The sequence below is a fragment of the Rasamsonia byssochlamydoides genome (assembly GCF_041956645.1).
Source record: "Rasamsonia byssochlamydoides strain NRRL 3658 unplaced genomic scaffold VTN77scaffold_127, whole genome shotgun sequence".
NCBI classification, from domain to species: Eukaryota; Fungi; Ascomycota; class Eurotiomycetes; order Eurotiales; family Trichocomaceae; genus Rasamsonia; species Rasamsonia byssochlamydoides.
In genome coordinates, this window is record NW_027192509.1 from 1774 (window position 1) to 19993 (window position 18220).

The window sequence follows — 18220 nt, forward strand, 5'->3', positions numbered from 1 at the left end:
TATGTGAGTCTACAAGCGATCAAGAGAACTTCAGACGCGATTAATCCTTTTGGCGCTCTTGTATCGTTGTTTGACGGTCCGTAACTGGCCGAATTGTCTATCCAAGGTCGGTCTACGAAATCGCGTCGCCCTATATCCTCGTGTGCGATCCTTTAGCACCGTGCGACTTGGAACGTGTTGTCCCGAGAATCAATGAATCGCTGTAACGAGACGTCTATTGGTCGGATGCTGTATGTACTTCTAAATTCTGTCGCAAGATGACATGCTGACCATGAGCCTTGTACAGCTCACCGAAACTCCATATTATTTCCGGATCGCCAGGGTTCTGAGACCGTCCGTCGTGCTGTTCTTCGGGGTCGCATTTTTTGTTCTTATTCTTCTTCTCATTTGGACCCTCCATCTCTCCCACCACTTGCGCGACCACATTGTTTTATAGGGCCAGATCGGATGCGTTCGTTGCTCGTTGCTGGTTTTCAGGCTTACTGCATCGATCTGAAGAACTTCGGACCATACGGGACTCGCCGTCTGCACGGTTGACACTTTCATCACCTTGAGCAATCCACAACGCGCTTCATATGTCAACCGTGCTTCTGGATTTCCGTCGACATCGCGATAATTTAACCTGGATCTAATGACTGCTCTCCTATTCTGGAAATTCTAGGTGCTCGAGCAACGGTCATCTTCTATCAAGGTTTTGCTAAAAGTTTGCTTTTCGCGACCCCCGGCGCCTTTATGCCGCGACGCGCATAGGAACCCTGAACGTGATATTTAGTCACCTTTTCTTCTGACGACTTTGGAAGGTGCTTTGCGCAAGAACAAATATACATCTTCTCACTTGGACGAGATTCTCGTCAAGGACGCTAACGCATTATACTTCTCAACCGTGCGTCGACTGCAGCTCTGGGATTACCGGGTCTCTCTTCACACATTCCTCAGCAAGAGTGCAAGTTCTGGACGGGCATGTCTATGGGGCTCTTTATCCGATATTGGTCTCTCACCACTTCGGTTCTTGCCAAGAGCTCTCCATCCTGTCAATCTTGACTTGCGCTCAAGCGTCGCACGCAAATCATTTCTGCCTCGAGGCGGGCCTCGAACGCAGAGTCATCCGGTTACTGTCACTGTCTCTTATATTTCCTAATCTTTCGGCAATCACTCCGATCCGGGTGTATTTTTAAGATCAACAATGCAGGGATATTCTTACACGACGCCATCTGGGCCTCCTCGGGAAGGGCATAAAAGTAAGACTTTGATGCCATAGAGACGATCGGCCTCTTCTTTCGATCTCTTGCCTCTCAGACACTAACATTCTTGAACAGATTATGTCTTTGTTGACGAGCATAACAGGCATAAGAGGTTGAAAGGTATGCATTGAACCTTGTCTCTAGTGATGGTTGAAAGTTCAGCTCTGAACATTAGTAATGGCATACAGTAATGCGAGCTTGTAATGGCTGCCGGAAACGAAAGATAAAGTGTGATGCAGCTACGACAAATACTTGGCCATGCTCAGCATGCACACGTCTGAAACTAGTCTGCGTCCCTCCCACAATCGGACAAGATGGCGACTACCTTGGTCCGGGGCAAGGCAGTGAGGCTGATCCTGCCGGATATTTGGATGCATCGAAACAACTAGATTCTCTACCTCATGGTCTTCCCGTTCAGCAGGACTTTGTAGGCGGGAATCCTCATGCTGCAGGAAACATGGGCCCGTATAGCGGTGGAGTGGGGATGTATTCATCCTACGTGCCACAGTCACACAATCAGCATGGTGTATATGGCGAGGCACAACCTCCTCAGATTGCGGTCTCGCATCATTCGTTTCAACAGCCTGTTTTTGCAGACGGCCCTTCTCAGACGCTTGCGAGTACGGACAGTAGTATATTCGTCGAACAGGACCAATCAACTGCCGAAGGCCTGAGTGAGGCTCTTGGCGAGCTGAAGATTGACGAAACTGGTATTGGTAAGGATTCTCTTGACGACAGCGAAAAGTTGATTCCTGTGAAGATATCATGTTAACTCCTAGCGTAGCACCCTATATCAGGCAACAGAAGAAGGGCATGAAGGAGCCAGAAGCTCCGGTTCAAGACGAGCCGGACGAGAAACTACCGCCGCTCAGTACAGGGGCTGGTTCGACGATTCGAATTCCTCCGGAGCTTATGCCCTCCAACGAAGAGGCCATGGAATATTTCAAAATATTTTTCTCGGATATACACCCCTATGTCCCTGTGGTTCACCGTTCCCATCTGTATCAACAATGGCGGAATGATCGGGCTTCAATCTCTCCGTTATTACTCGAAGCTCTGTTCGCCTGCGCGGGGAGGATGTCAGACGATCCTGCTCAGGGTGCACAGTGGCTTGCGCTTGCAAATCGTGAGTACTTAATATGCGCAGTTTCGAGTTCTTTTCACTAATCTGAGCTTTGACTATTTAGGACACGAATCGAGTTTCATGGATGAGCCTCGCTTGAGCACTATTCAAGCATTACTTTTGCTGCTCAAAGCGCGAGAATCTGCACCAAAAAAGGGCTATTACTATCGTTCTTGGCAGACCGTAAAGACGATAGTTTCGATGGCCAAAGACCTTGACATTCACGAGCACTATAGTATCCATATGGAAGGCAAATCTTGCAACATGGATCCTGTAGAATGCCTGATCCAAACGAGGGTGTGGCAAACACTTCTGGTTGTTGAAGTGATGATTGGAGGTCCTCAAGGTTGGCGGAGATATTCTTCCCCCCCCCCCCCCCCCCCCCAGTGTTGGGTCATGAGGAATCTAACATATTCACAGGACGTTCAGATTACGAAGTTGATCCCGAGACTGTTGATATGCGGCCGAAATTAGACATTCCAGGCCTCGATCAATTCGAAATTGATCGGTCTCGACAGTTTTCTTATTTTGTTCGAAATGCATATCATATCCGTATTTACACGGAGCTTTATCATAAGATCAAGAGACAAAAGGACTGGGGAGCTGATCCTCGCTTTGTCGAAAATAATCCACTCTTCAGTGATTGGCTCCGCAGCCTTCCTCCTGATCTGCAGGTAACCTACCCTGAGGATGGATCTCCACCTTGGCTGCCGTCGCATTTTGTGGGCAACATGCATTGTCATTGCCACCTTGGAATTATAATGCTCCATCGCCCGCAGCTCGTTGCGTCCAAGTCCTTCGCCGCTGGGGGTGAATGGAAGACCCATATGTCTTTGTGCTATTCATCTGCAAAATGTCTCTGTCGGTTACAAGAGGCAATCCTCGCTCGTTTTGGGTTACCTGGTCTGCTCTATATGCAACGAGGCATTAATTTCACGATATATGCCATCCTAACATGCACGATGTTGCATCTGGTAAGTGGGATACAAAAAATTCGGGGCTGAGAAGGACAATTACTGAAATTGCTTCATAAGATTGCGATTACTTCACCAGACCCGGACTTTCACACCGATGCACGCGACTATTTCACTCGGCACATGCGCATACTTGAACAGTGTTCTTCTGCTTGGCCGCTTCCGGAGATACAGGCACAGATCGACTCTTTGAGGCTCGCCTTTTCTGCTGATATCAACCGCCCATTCGAACTCAAGCCCACCTTTCCATACGGAAGCCCCTCAGAGCAATATCATCCAAGTCCACCGTCGCTTGATGTACAATACAATTCTCAGTTCAGTCAGCCTCCAGATCCTTCCCCTAGTCGATTGGGCTACAGCGCGCATCCCATTACTCCACCCATCTCTGCCGGAGCTGAAGATTCCAAGCCCGATTCTCCTCAGATGCAGACATTAGGCATGATGCAACAGAATCCGCCAAATCATCCTATAGGTGTTCCTCTAGTAGATGAGAACAGCTGGGATCCTACTCGGATTATTAAGTATGAGAGCCTCCTACACAAAATAGTCAATATATTGCTAACGTGTATGAAGCCAATGGGATATGGCTTTTTCTGTGATTCCCGCTAGTACAAACTCGCCACCTATGGGCTTTAACAATGCAGCCCAAGCAATGGTTGATACCATGTCGAATCAATATCCCATGCAATATGCGGCTGCGGGGAAGATGGCATCAATGGCCCCGACGCAGTCTGCACCTCAACAGTCGTTCAGTACGCAGCCGGTCATTATGACTGCACGAGACTGGCAACAAAGCGTTGCGAGCGTCTACGATCCTCATGGACTGAAGCGCAGATGGAATTATTCGGTAGACATGTCATCTGAGAATGCCTCCAAGCGAGCACGATGAAACCCCATGGGAGCGTGACAGCAGACGCCAGAAATCAACCTCCAGGGTCTATTATCCTACATCCGCAGATATATAAAAGTGGCTTTTGTTCCTCCGCATCGATTACTGCTCCTCCTCATCACATACTACACCGAGGCGGTTTAGACGTTCTTTTGGGACGACAAGTGCCATTGCGGGCAATTTCCATTTCCATCGTTCAGGCTCGGTTTCTACGGTTAAAGATGCCCTAGAGTTCGATACTTTCCATTTGTACTCTACATTTGCTGCGATGATGTTTGTTTTGACTTGATCTGTGGGGCCTACTGGTTAACTTGAATGATTTTCCCTCGTCTGTCTCCATTTGAATTGCAAACGATATGTATGGACTATGGTCTACCATACTTGGATGTGAACATGACTTGAATGTAATTTTTTGGAATGCATGGCAAATATGGGTAACATGCTTCATCGGTCCTTTCAAGTCCGGCTGTTGGAATATCCTGAAGTGAATTAACGATCTTCAAGGCAACATGCGGTTTGGTGCAAGTAAGATGATATTGACTCGTTTCTTGCCTTCTAGGACGTAACGAGAACCATGTATCAATATCAAGAAAAAAGGAGGAGGAGGAGAACGACAAACAACGTCACGAGTTCCCTACCCTCATTCAGATATAGCTAATATCACAATTAAAGGGTAGAAACATAGGATGATGGATTCAATCCTATGATCTCAAATTTAATGACTTAATCACGACAATGAGCCTCCGAGATGTCAGAAAGTTCAGCCAGCCCAGGTAGCAATTCTCAGTTAGAATGTCCAACTAAAAGCAGGGCAAAAAAGTGGCGATATAAGAATCGTTGGCTTGGTTCGTTGGGCTCCATTAGTCGGACCTTGTGAACAGTCGGAAATATTGTCTTCGTGGACCATTGTTTGAGAATTTTGAGAACAGCTCCCCAAGATCGAAGAACCCACCCCACTCGCCTCCTCCCGACCTTTTCCGCACAATGCAGGATTGCAGCACGGTAGATCAGTGGACAATGGAAGAAGAGGATGAATGTCGTGAAGTCATAGTGTGTCATCCCAAAGGGAGACAGTAGATCTGATAATTTGTCCAGGACACGGCTCGCCGGTATCAGGGGCAGAAAAAACGCTTCACGTATTGTAGGAAATTGCGCATATTCAAAGTTCACGGTTTTGGCAAAGACAGGCAGACAGTATTTCCATATGACCTCAACCTCGCCGGCTAATTCCAATTCGCTCATCGCGGGACCGAACGATCCTCGCTTTATCACCTGGCAGTGGTTTCAGTTCATCATTTGGGTCAAATTTCTTGTTGCTGTAGCTGCTATCAATAGCACCAGCATCTTGACCGCCGTTTTCCATCGATTTTCGCAGCCGGGCTTCCTCGAAAGCTGCCAAATCTTCTTGTGTTATTGTTATCGCTGTAGGTTTGCGACGCAGCATCGTGACGACTTTTATGTATCAATCTTTCGCTTTTCTCCTTAGAAGGAGAAAGAAAAGAAAAGAAATAAGACCACCGAAGCAAATGAAGCTTAAACCGAACGGCTAACAGAAATGGTGATAGATGCGCAAAGTGACATGTTCCAGCTCTGAAAAGCGAGCAACGATTGTCTTCTAATTAAGTCGGGTGAACTCCGATCACGTGATTGAATGGATCTGTTGAATTTTAGTCGAACCGCGCAAACCAGAACTCCGAAGGTTCACCTCACCAGGTCGGCTTACAGACACCGGTGTAGTATACCACGAAGATGTTTCGGCCGGGTCAACCGCGACTATTAAAAACAGCCCTCTATGACTGTCTGAAACTCAATGAGGGGAGAATCCCCTCTTCCCGCACGTTCTCCGTCACTTGCATTCGAAAGGATGACGCCGGGAATAGACCATCAGGTACGGATTCCAGAGCATCTATCTATTCCAGATGCAACACGTGCTTACATTGATGCAGGAGAATCCAAGAATGCAGGCAGTCCAAGTCCTCGCACTGAAAGTGGTCGCTCTTCGGCCAGATCGAACACCAGGGCGGTCAAAGGTGATTCTCCATCTCCTCGACGTGTGGTAGATGCACGATCCCTTGCGGCTCCGCGTTCTGGGAGCCAGGCAAATATTCTTAGGGCGCCCAAGCTGCAAAAACTCAAAAACTCTCTCCTTGTACGGGCTCGCAAAACCGGGCCTTCCGGTATGGCGGTAAATGCTAGAACTCGATCAGCTACGCAACGGGAGCGACCCAAACGCACACGGAGACAGTCAGAGGAGGAAGCAGGAGACGAATCTCGGTCGGCGGAAATAGAGGAAGTCTTCCGCGAGCAGGCAGAGAAGGAGAAGCCGGTACCAGTCCGTTATAATCCTACCGAGTACGATGTTTCCAGACTCAGAGCAACCTGGCCTTCTCTACCAATTGGGGAAACTGCATCCGCTGGAAGTGTGTTAGAGAAACTGTCTTGGATGAGCAGTCGCTATCCTAATGGATACGAGCCGCCTCACGAACTCGCTAAGAGGCTGTTCAACGGAGAACGAGTTCTCTTCTCCAGCGAAGAAGAAAAGAACCAAGTTATCGAGGAGGCTAAAAAGCTGGCTCAAGAGCGGGCGGACAAATTAACACAACGGAAAGGAGAACTTATTGAGCCTGAAGACACAAGTTTTGTGTCGGTCAGTCAAGATGATCGCGAAATGTTAATTCGGGAGGTTGTCCAAGGAAAGTATGCCTCCTCTGAGGCACAGCACGCAGGAAAGCCATCTGTTCTTGGGGAAGTACTAAGGAATCTTGAGAACAACGGGACATACCGGTTGGCTGGAAAGCAAGCGCAATTCCTAGACAAGCTGGAATCACTCCTCGCCTCCGGTCAACGTGCGAAACGAACGTGACGTTGTAGCCACTAGGACACAACGCTTCCTTTTCCTGCCTTGAGAGAAAGATTTTTGTGTATTTTTCTCTTTTGATGTCTGTTTTCCTCTTTCATGTACCATAGCACCTGCGGAAGATCTATCTACAAAAATAATCTAAAACCTCTCTTGAACATTATTGTTGACATTGGATCCAATAGCATGGGCAACCAGAGAGTAGTCCTTATCGTACATCGAAGACGAAATCAAAACCATCTATTAACATGGCTCTTTTGTTATCGCTTTTTCATATTTGCTCAATTGCCTTCTTCGCGGTCTCGAATAAATCCTTGATCTCCTTCTGGCCTTTTTCTACGATCTTCTCCATTTGATCATGCGCTTTTCTGACATCGTCCGGCCGTGCCTCTTTCTTCTTCTGCATTTCCTGCAGTCGTTTATGTAAGACTGCTCGCGAATTGCGAACGGCATTTACTGCCCGTTCCATCGCAGTTTTGGCGGCCTTGGCTGTCTGCTCCCGGGATTCCTTCGTTGGCGGAGGAATTGGAACATTGAGCTGTAAAGGATTGTGCGGATCAGGTTGCGGCGTCAGAGATAAATTGGAAGCGATAACGGCTGAATTGATCGGTTTCACGAGCTACAGAGGTTACCCAACATTAGCAAGCAAGATTATGAGCTGCATGGTCCTTTTGACTTAAGAATTGTTCACGACAAAGCCAGGGAACCAAAAGCGAGGTTATGAACCCCAATTCAGTAGACAGACAGTATGTTTAGTGAGAAAAAAAAAACAAGAGATAGTTCAAACTCACATCTTCCTCACCAACGATTATGGCTAATGTGCGTCCTCCTTTCGGAACGACTTGTGCCAGCTCTCCCAGTTTCGCCGTCTCTTTACTGCCCTTGGTCACCTGAACACGGAGGTTTTCAATGACTTCAGGGTTAAGTCTCCCGCCTGAACGAAGTTTGGAAAGATCATCCTTGAAACGTGAGAGAGCGTCCGCGATTCCATTGTGCAACTGAGTGAAGTCGAAGGGATCGCCAGGTGATGTATTCGACGCCTTCGATGCGATGTCAGCATCGTTGCTTTTCTTTTCCTTCTTCTTGCTTAATGGAACAGAACTGCTGAACAATCGTGCTGCGTTTGCGACGACGAGAAAGGAGGGATGTTCTTGAGCATGGCGTTGAGAAACTAGGGATGGATTCCATCTGTTATTTCGAGTGAGGGAGTTATGACCATGAACAGGAGCAAAACTTCTCCAGACGTTGTTCCCAACGCTTGCAGCGAAGCCATTTACCCTTGTCAGACAAGCACGCTGTGACGGACGAGCCAACATATTGCAAAAATGTTTTTTTTTCTCCCAGTTAGCTCAAGTCCGGTTGCAACCTGGCTTCGAGTATTGGCTAGATATAGAGAGTACAGAGTAATGATTTATTAGACGGCTCCACCTTCAGCGAATGGAAAAGCAGCCCAGACTTCCCCTCATTTACACAAAGATCGGGATTCAAAGATTAGAGCGCAATCTACCGGCATCTTTGACCGCTAAAATAAGAAACTCATGGTATTTCTATATGAGGACTGCGCGTCAAGGGACAATATTGAAAGCGTCTAAAGAAGTAGGAGATCATTTCTATAAGCTGCACCAGTACAAACCCGTTCACCTACAGAAGAGAAGGTCTGCCAGCAAACGAAGCTCATAACAGAATCATCAGACAGCCTAAGAAGCCTGATCTATTGCTTGAACGGCACACATGCGGTAGAGGTCATAAACGAGAATTCATGAAAATGAAACGAGATCAACCCAAAGAAACACGAAAAGAAAAGGTTACTTTTTTTTTGGTTGCTCTTGGTCAACCGGCTTTGGATACGATCGTCCTCGTGGTATAGTGTCCTGTTTTCTGTCGTCGATGGCATGACAACGCTTTTAACGTGTAGCCATTGCCTTTGTGATGAGTCTCTTAAGGGCCAGCTCCTTCTTCTTGAGATCCTCGGGAGTCGAATCTTCAATCTCAAGCTGGGCCATTGCATCACTGAGGGCTGATTCAATCTTTTCCTTGTTCCCGCGCTTCAGCTTCAAAGACATGGTCGGATCTGAAATGATTTCTTCCACACGGGAAATGTAGGATTCAAGCTGCTGACGGGCTTCAAATCTCTTGCTGAAAGCCTCGTCACTCGACTTGAACTTGGCGGCGTCTAAACGTGCCATCCGTTAGGGAAGGTATCCTTATGTAAGAGCGTGGACAGGGACAAACACATACCGCTGATCATTTTCTCGATTTCAGTGCTCGACAGCTTACCAACAGCGTTGGAAATAGTGATGTTTGCACTGCGCCCAGACGACTTTTCGGTGGCAGTGACCTTAAGAATACCATTGACATCAACTTCGAAGACGACTTCCAAAACAGCCTCACCCGCCTTCATCGGGGGGATCGGAGACAAGGTGAATTCGCCCAGAAGAGTGTTATCGTCGCAGTTAGTGCGCTCACCCTGGTAGACGGGGAACTGCACGGTTGTCTGATTGTCCACCACAGTAGTGAATGTACGCTTCTTGATTGTCGGAACAGTTTGGCCACGGGGAACAACAGGAGCGAAGATGTTGCCTTCCATAGCGACACCAAGAGAGAGGGGGACCACGTCCAGAAGCAAGAGATCAGAGGTTTCCGCAGAAGTTGCTTTACCAGAGAGTATACCCGCCTGGACCGCAGCACCATAGGCGACCGCTTCGTCGGGATTAATGCTCTGTATTACCACGTCAATATTGTTATTCATATCTTAGTTGGTGAGGCAATGCTCACCTTTTCAAGCTTCTTCCCATCGAAGAAGTCACTGAGCAGTTTCTGAATGCGGGGAATACGAGTGGAGCCTCCAACAAGAACGATTTCATCCACGCTGCTCTTATCAAGACCAGCATCCTTGAGCACCTGCTGGACTGGTTCTAAGGTACCCGCAAAGGCCTTGGCATTGAGATCCTCAAACCGCGCACGGGTGATCTGAGCATTGAAGTCCTCCCCATCGAAGAGAGAGTCGATTTCCACGGTAGTCTGGGTAGCGTTGGACAGAGTGCGCTTTGCACGTTCACACGCCGTCCTGAGACGACGCAGGGCCCTCGAATCACCAGACAGGTCTTTCCCAGTCTTCCTCTGGAACTCCTTCTTAAAGTGTTCCAAGAGGTTGGTATCGAAGTCCTGTCCACCGAGGTGGGTGTCACCTGCTGTAGCCTTAACCGTGAAGACACCACCCTGAATGTTCAGCAGAGAAACATCGAAAGTACCGCCTCCTAAATCGTAGATCAAGACGTTACGCTCTTTGTCGGACTTGCCAGAGCCCAGACCATAAGCAATTGCTGCAGCAGTGGGTTCGTTAATAATGCGAAGCACGTTGAGGCCAGCGATAGCACCGGCGTCCTTTGTTGCCTGACGCTGATTGTCATTGAAATATGCCGGCACAGTGATAACGGCTTTGGAGACCTTCTTCCCGAGTTTCGTCTCCGCAACCTCTTTCATCTAACGGGAGATGTTAGTAAACAGAAAAAGCCTACAGAGGTAATGTACAGAAAAGATATACCTTCATAAGAACCATGGAGGAGATCTCCTGGGGGGTGAAGGTTTTGGTTTCTCCCAAGTACTCAACTTCGACAGCAGGGTTCCCTCCCTGGTCAACAACCTTGAATGGCCATGATTGGATGTCCTTCTGGACAATAGGATCATCAAACCGTCTCCCAATCAGACGCCTAGAATGTGCATTAGAGTCGGCCTTCCCTCGCGCTGCAATTAAGGACAGGTAAATGTATTACTTAATGTCGAAGATGGTGTTCTTCGGGTTCATAGCAGCTTGGTTCTTAGCAGCCTCGCCAATGAGGCGCTCCTTGTCGGTAAAAGAGACAAAAGAGGGTGTGGTGTAGCTTCCCTGCTCATTGGCGACTTGGTGAAAAGTTTTGGTCAGCATCTCGATTTTGACCTCGATATTCACCAGAATACAAAGATGCGAAAACTAACTAATTTCGACGTTTGTGCCTTCATAGTTGGCAACACAAGAGTACGTGGTACCTTCGCAAAAGCGTCAGTTTATTTTTTGATCGGACAGATAGAATGGCGGTAGAGCTCACCCAGGTCAATGCCAATGGCACCGTCATAAACTTCGTCGGACATGATTGAGGATTGCAAAGAGCGAGACCAAAATAAATGAATGTGTGGGTTGTAAAGGGAGAAATTTAAAGGAGATGAAATTGATATGAGCAATCCAGGAAACTCAGGATGGGAGATGCCAAAGGCTTTATTTATAGGGAAATAAAAATTTCCTGGCGCCTTTTTTTTTTAATTTTTTTTTGTCCGTCTGGGTCCCTTCCGAAGTTCTGGGTGGGAGGGGTGCTACCTAGGCCACCGTTTCTTTGGTCAGGGCTTGGTAGGGCCGTGGCTAACCTACCGAGCGAGAAGACGGTGGCGCTAGCTTTGTCTGGCATCGCCACACACCCATGGCCCATGTCTAAGTACTTACATATCATGGACCTATTACCTAGATACCTAAGTAGGTAGTTTAGAAGGTGCCTATTTATGTGGGATTTGGACTGCGAATATGACTTGTAAATATGAACTATTTAAATACACGCGACCTCTGGAGCCCTGTGTATTTCCAATACGCATAATAGCCTCAAGCCTTAGTAAGATTCTTACCTTAAATTTTTGTATGTACCATGAGTTTTCTGGATTGGAATAAGGTCAACAAGAAATCAAGTCTAGAGAATGTAAAGTCAAAGATAAACACAAAATAGTGGAAATAAATAATTATCCCAGGCAGCTAGTAATGGGAGGACTCAAAATTTAGATATCTTGAATGTGCATCACTCGTCCAGTTGTTCTTCTACTTCATTTGATCGATTACATTGATATTGCACAAGAGAAAACATCAAATAAATTATACAGAATCACTTGGTTCTGGCTTTTATCGTGACAATCTCATCCTCATGGCAACAACTCGAGCTCGAGCAATATGTTAAGAATTCAAAGAAAAGAAGAAAGAAGGAAAAAGGAAAAAAGGCATTCAAGCTTGACAGTATTCATCACATTTGCAGAAATATCGAAGGCACTGGAAGTTTGTCACAAATCTGCAACCGACCCAGAACAAAATGACGCAAGCAAAGAACGAGAAAAAAAAAGCTCACAGGTAGTAGATACAGACACCACCTGATCAAAAACCATGGCACCGATAAACCGATCCGGCACTGGATATGTCGCTGTCATATTACTGAAGGTAATACCCGGCCACTAAGGAATGTATACCTAGAAAGCCCACTACCGTAAGAGATTAAAAAAGAGCGTTAGACGCTCATATTCCTTTTCGAGCTCGGAAGATCCAGGATGTGAGGAGCCTCGGAAATGCACAGAGACCATTTGAAAGTCCACCTTGGTTATACCAGGCGTGAGTCGTAAGTCGTATACCGGTTCAGTCGCGCTGGAATTAGGCTGCGGAGCGACGTGGAAATTCTGCGTACCGAGCAAAGCCACGAGCTTTGTCTGTCTTTGAGGTGTGCTGGCAACAACTTGGAGGCGGATGGAGACAAAATTGTGAGATGCTGGAAGATTTATAACCAAAGACTCCTGACGAGTTGTAGGAGAGGCCGGTATATTCAGACAAAATCTACGTCGAGGGTCCAAGCTTGTATGTGTATACACAGTCACATTAGAGATCAAAGCGTGAATGCCATCTGTGCACATTTAGTTATAAAATCGAGATATCTCCGCAACACACTGCTTACCTTTGCCGGGTTGCCTCGTAATCAAATCCAGAGGCGAAACGTGAGGCACTGAATGAGCACTCACAACTTGGCTCGGCAGATTGGATGACAGCCGCGGGCTGACACTTTGATCAACTGGAATGCCAGTGAGAGGAGGTGGTATAGTGGTTTCGATTGCTGATTCCGTAGGCGTTTTGTCAGGAGATGTAGGAGCAAGTTTGACAGATTCCTGGCTAGTCTCGCGAGAGGAAACGACGCCTAAGCCATCAGGCAAGGCTTGAGTCTCGTTGTTAAAGGTTGCAACAGTGGAACGGGAAGATGACGAGGCAGAGACGCCTCGCTGGATTTTACCAGAATTCGATATCGGACTTGCCGCCGGCTTGCGCAGACTTCTCGTGATCGGAGGTGTTGTGACAGCATGAACTTCCTGCTCATTCGAGCCTGCCTTGACAATTTCTTGCTGTCCTCTCAAAGCTTCGCTATCAACAGACACCCCTTGCTGCAGTGCGTCTTCATTTAAAGAAGCGCTTGGTTTTTGGCCAGGCAGCCTTAACGTCAATCTCTGGGAGGATGGCTCAGGCGTTTTACCAGCACCCATCTTCAGTCTAATACGTGGAACTCCGCCATCGCCATTTGCCTGTGTTGACTCAGTTACGAATCTTTTAGCTTCCGCGACACGACGCTTGAAATAATCCTGCCACTATGGTCAGCCACGAAGGCAGAAAACTGATTCTTACAATCACTTGCCTCTAGGATACCAGCGAAAGCGACTATTTCGCTGTCATCCTCGTTGAACTCTCGCGCATTTCGCCAGATAAACTCAACTTCATCCTCAAACGACTGCCAGGTCGGAAAAGCAGTCGTTTTGGGAAGGGATTTCCTCCCATCCGTACCACGGACTTGTTTCTGAATGCTCCGCAAAGAGACTGGGTGCTTGATGATCTCGTAGTACTCCTTGTACAGGTTACGATCCGGTTTGTTGATGAACGGACTTGCCACATCTCTCCCCCTGAAAGCACATTAGGGTATACGAAAGAGATAAGTTTAGGGGGGACGGAGGGATTTGGGGGGTGGGGGGGGGGGGGGGTTCTGTTTCTCGTTGGCTAATTGGCTAATGACTCACTGCGAATCTTTCAGTTGAATTAATTCCGATATTATCCTGTCTTGGGCCTCCTGAAGACTATCTCCTTCGAAACTGCTTTCGGAGTGGATATTATCTTCCGCCGGAGGCGTCGGATGTGAATCTCGTGGCGTTGATAGAACCGCCCCTTCCACATCTTGATGATCTTGCCTGTCCATTCCTTCGTTATTGGGGTTCTCTGGTAGTTCATCGGGAAGAGGAGTGGGAAATGCGACGTATTTAGGATCCTTGTAGGCGGGGTTTATCTTTGGCATGTTGTTTGAAAGAATTTTTCGGATCCGCTCCGCATCAGCGAAGATGAGTGAGGACTTTTCGTTGTAGAACTTGGCATTGCTGACCATGCGTTTGAGATCACTCTCAAGAGCTGTGACGGTAGGATACTCATAGTTTTTCAACTTATCCTGCATGCGACAAAGCCTTTCATCAGTCACGGGATGCAAAAGAACGCAAGAAAGGAATTGCATGTTAGCTGATATGAGTTGTGATGTTGGCTGGTGCAATTCAAGCAGACGAAGCAAATATAAGGATATTTGAATCTCTCAACGAAGCCAGGACCTACTTCAACTGTATCTATAGCTATCGGGAGTGCAATGGCTTTATAATAATCTGGATTTTTTTTCTGCATCAACAGTTAGATACGGGCATGTGGTAAAGAATGGAGCCTGCCAGAGATAACACTTACTCTATCGGGTAGATGGAGAAAACTGGTCGCAATAAGTCGGCCGCTGATGCAACGAGTGGTCAGTCACAATGCGACAGGGAGCTGGGCGATAATTTGGCTTGTACTTTTTGTCTGTGGACTGTTTAATATGCGCTAGCAGCCTCAAGCCAACTTCTGTCGTGGTTTGGGGTGTTTCTGTCTCTGTCGCATGATCATCCTGCTTAAGTGATTGATTCAATCAGTATCTGCGACCATGAATCCACATCATTTACGAGAATCGAGAAAGTAGGCGTAATGAAGAGAAGAAAATTGTAGCAATTTCAGGTGATTCTGGACCCAAGATTGCTTGCAATAAGAGTCGTTTCCGGTGTCGCATCAAGCCCCGGGCTCCGTTGGTCAGCGCGCGTCTGTCTGATGACGACCTGGCGTCCCGCAATCGCTGATTTTCGGACGCGCCTTGACTATTATAGACGAAGGTCCGATGGAAGGACTCGAGTGATGGGTGAAGACCAAAGGAGTCCGGATACTTACGGATACCTTTCGCCGCTTCGAGCCATGAGTTGTCGAGTCCGGAGAGCCCGCAGCGCCGACTCTTCGCTTGGTGTTCATGATCCTACAAGTGGGAGGACAGGATCGCAATGCGCTGGCCGGTCACCGCAGGATCCGTCGGGCGAATCTGGGTGTTGCACGCGCACAACTGCAGCGATCTGTGCGAATTTAACACCACAGACTATACCAGAGAAGTGAAGCGTCTTTATTCGAATATGAGAGGATTGCTAGGACGTCCGGTGTGCCCGAAATTCGTTGTGAATCTCTGCAGCCTTCCTGTCTTTTTACATAGAAAGAACGCGACACATTCGGAAAGGCGTAGATGTGGCGTCGCCCGGAAATGTGGCGCTACTCTGTACGAAGCCGGCGTTTTGTGTCCTACAGAAAGAGTGAGAAAAGACACTTCAAAAACATACCAATGACATGTTATGAAGGGTAATTCTATCTGATTGAAATTAGTTATGACAGGCAGGAATATAATCTCCAATATCTTCAGCTCTGCAGGCAGCTTGCATCACACATCCTGGCGAGACTTGTCACGTGTTCGTGGCTTTGACGGAACTACTTCCTCCTTTGACATATCCTGGATGAGACAATACATAATTACAAGCACCATAGATTTAGGCTTTGACTTTGATTCTCCCTCATAAAGCCTCAAATTCAGCATGAATCTCATGTGGTCCATTATTATGTTGCATTCATATAGTGATATGACAAAGCTCGCTTATACTGTGTGGTTGGTACCACTATGCAGGCTTAACCCCCTGAGACTCTCATACATTGTACTCTGTACATACATTGTTGATAGGACTTTAAACAATCAGGTTTTGTGGCTGTGTAAAGGTATGTATGTACTAATTATCAATACACATGCATAAATACAATACCCTTGGTGGCATGTATATAATAAATATAGATATGTTTCCATGGGATCACTATTCTATTGTCAAATATCTAAAATGAATTTCTGTTCATGCCAGTGAGTAGAGTATAATCATTAACTTGGCTGGTTCAATCCACCTAGCGCGCAAAATATCAATGCGGGTCGTTATTGTTACCTATTACCTGGTACGTTAGGTAAGTACTCCCGTGGGCCATAATCCAGTTCCGCGTTCCCATGCCAAATTTGGATAAGAACGGTTCTCGGGATTCTTGGCCGCGACCATATATTCCTGTTTCTCTTCACGCATCCCAGCGTCTGGTCACAAATAACTACAAGACAACGCAATTTCCCTGTGGTGGACTTGACCCTTCTATCGACCCTTCCCCTAATAAAATTTCCTTTTCTTCGTGTCCTCTGCGAACTCTTATCACACAGGTTTTCCTGTCATGTCAACTATGGACATTGACCTGAGCCGGCGAAACAAAAAACCACGTCTCCTGCTAGAATCAGAGCGGGAGAAGCTCGAAGAATTCATCGACTCTATTCACTATTCCGCTCGGTATGTGGGTTTCTTTGTATGCCGGAAGAGGCCTGGCCGGGAAGTGCTAAACAGGAGTAGATACTCCGACGACCAATATGAATATCGACACGTACAGTTACCCAAAAACATGCTGAAAAAGATCCCTGCCGACTACTTTGACAGCTCAAAAGGCACATTGAAACTTCTCTGGGAAGAGGAATGGCGAGGTCTGGGTATTACCCAAGTATGTTATCACAACCATTGACAAAAAAATCGACGTCGCAGCATTTATATCTGACTTCGTGTATTAGAGTCTGGGATGGGAGCACTACGAAGTGCATGAACCAGAGCCACATATCCTACTTTTCAAGTACGGGACTCGCATGCGCCGGTTGTAAGACTGTGCTAACTATTTGCGCAGGCGTCCTATCAACTACCAACCTCCTACATCGCAGAACTGAGTCTCATTTCGACTACAATGGAATTTCCTTGGTGTTCTTTTCCAGGAAAATACACGAGCGATAACCTTGCGTGGTAATTCAAGGATGCCTGAACGATATAGTGCTTAGGAGCATCTATCGGTTCTCGATATGAGATATGATGCACTCCTTTCTGAGAAACGAATTCAAGCAGCTGTGTTTGCCCTTGAATAAATAAACGCTAAGGTCTCTTGAGAAACTTGAGGGTTCGGAAAACTTGGTCCTACGCCTATGATGACATTCAGACCACGTTGCTGCGAAGCCAATCCTCCCACTGAGCAGCGGTGAAGCTGCTGCTGATACCTTTTTCCTCAATACCCTGCAAGCTTCAGTTAGCATACAATAGCAATTGCCTATTGTTATTCTGACGGCCACAACTTACATTAAAGAAGACAGTCGGAGAAACATGGACGCCCACAACACGGTTTGCCTGATACCACGTCAGAGACTTGTTGCTCAGATAATGGATTGCCGACTCAAATGACCTTCGTCATCAATTTAATGTCATTGGTCACCCCGTTGCCATTGTTTAAGCTTCCATGCTCGCCGGGTTTGTCGCTCACAACCAGCAAGTCAAGAACTCGTTTCTCGTCAACACCAACACTTGCTGCAATTCTTGCCAACCGCCTGTATGTGTCATTTCGCGTCTCGTTGACGACGTTCTCGTCAAAAAAATCGGTCTGTTGCCTGAACAGAGCCTCACTGAAATCCCAGAACTTTTCCGGGGCCACTTTCAAAACGGCCGCGCCAGCCTCATGTGTCAAGGTCGACGAAGGGTGCCAAGGTTGGATATGCTGGCGAAATATAACCTGGAGCCTAGGCTGGTATTTTTCAATGATAATGGGTCTGACGGAGTTGTAGAAGGTGTTGAAGAGCTTGGCTGAGTACTGCACATAGGTTGAACTTCAGTGACATCTGTAGTTTCAAAAAAGATCCGTAGAGGGACTAACTGGACAAACATAGTCGAGGTCTGTTTGGCAGAGTAATATTAGTAATTCTTTGCGTGTTCTAGAGCCACTATCTTTGCCTATGATTTTCACATACACAGTTCAAGCGTATGCGGTGTATCATTTACGACGGCCGCCGTCGCCGCCTGCAATTTCTGGCCGCTGAACTTAGGGTGAAGAGCCATGATCTCCTTAGATTTTTGTAAAGGGGAATGAATGCTGCAGATTGAAAATAATGCAAGGCT

At 47.1% G+C, this 18220-nt stretch overlaps 7 protein-coding genes across 7 annotated transcripts; 3 read left to right on the top strand and 4 right to left on the bottom strand.

Moving 5' to 3' along the window:
• Positions 1-1183: 1183 nt before the first annotated feature.
• On the top strand, positions 1184-4227 carry VTN77DRAFT_1397 (uncharacterized protein; the record flags this gene model as incomplete). The annotated part of the gene is made up of 8 exons (XM_069417123.1): positions 1184-1238; positions 1317-1361; positions 1430-1957; positions 2026-2367; positions 2429-2710; positions 2785-3338; positions 3399-3859; positions 3912-4227. 8 exons carry the CDS (start codon positions 1184-1186, stop codon positions 4225-4227), a joined length of 2583 nt encoding a protein of 860 aa, XP_069272913.1.
• A 1749-nt stretch (positions 4228-5976) lies between these two features.
• Positions 5977-7090, top strand: VTN77DRAFT_1398 (uncharacterized protein; the record flags this gene model as incomplete). Its single annotated transcript, XM_069417124.1, has 2 exons — positions 5977-6115; positions 6174-7090. The coding sequence occupies 2 exons, from the start codon at positions 5977-5979 to the stop codon at positions 7088-7090; spliced, it is 1056 nt and encodes a 351-aa protein (XP_069272914.1).
• Positions 7091-7355: 265 nt separating this feature from the next.
• Positions 7356-8400, bottom strand: VTN77DRAFT_1399 (uncharacterized protein; the record flags this gene model as incomplete). The annotated part of the gene is made up of 2 exons (XM_069417125.1): positions 7356-7703; positions 7876-8400. 2 exons carry the CDS (start codon positions 8398-8400, stop codon positions 7356-7358), a joined length of 873 nt encoding a protein of 290 aa, XP_069272915.1.
• A 588-nt stretch (positions 8401-8988) lies between these two features.
• VTN77DRAFT_1400 (uncharacterized protein) lies at positions 8989-11212 on the bottom strand (the record flags this gene model as incomplete). Its single annotated transcript, XM_069417128.1, has 7 exons — positions 8989-9257; positions 9323-9803; positions 9860-10567; positions 10629-10794; positions 10858-10984; positions 11060-11110; positions 11170-11212. 7 exons carry the CDS (start codon positions 11210-11212, stop codon positions 8989-8991), a joined length of 1845 nt encoding a protein of 614 aa, XP_069272916.1.
• A 1140-nt stretch (positions 11213-12352) lies between these two features.
• Positions 12353-15206, bottom strand: VTN77DRAFT_1401 (uncharacterized protein; the record flags this gene model as incomplete). The annotated part of the gene is made up of 8 exons (XM_069417129.1): positions 12353-12765; positions 12817-13489; positions 13543-13804; positions 13919-14337; positions 14496-14555; positions 14619-14661; positions 14723-14814; positions 15129-15206. The coding sequence occupies 8 exons, from the start codon at positions 15204-15206 to the stop codon at positions 12353-12355; spliced, it is 2040 nt and encodes a 679-aa protein (XP_069272917.1).
• Positions 15207-16484: 1278 nt separating this feature from the next.
• Positions 16485-17010, top strand: VTN77DRAFT_1402 (uncharacterized protein; the record flags this gene model as incomplete). Its single annotated transcript, XM_069417130.1, has 4 exons — positions 16485-16588; positions 16649-16793; positions 16861-16919; positions 16971-17010. 4 exons carry the CDS (start codon positions 16485-16487, stop codon positions 17008-17010), a joined length of 348 nt encoding a protein of 115 aa, XP_069272918.1.
• A 259-nt stretch (positions 17011-17269) lies between these two features.
• VTN77DRAFT_1403 (uncharacterized protein) lies at positions 17270-18160 on the bottom strand (the record flags this gene model as incomplete). The annotated part of the gene is made up of 5 exons (XM_069417131.1): positions 17270-17347; positions 17411-17458; positions 17514-17915; positions 17979-17998; positions 18073-18160. 5 exons carry the CDS (start codon positions 18158-18160, stop codon positions 17270-17272), a joined length of 636 nt encoding a protein of 211 aa, XP_069272919.1.
• Positions 18161-18220: the final 60 nt, after the last annotated feature.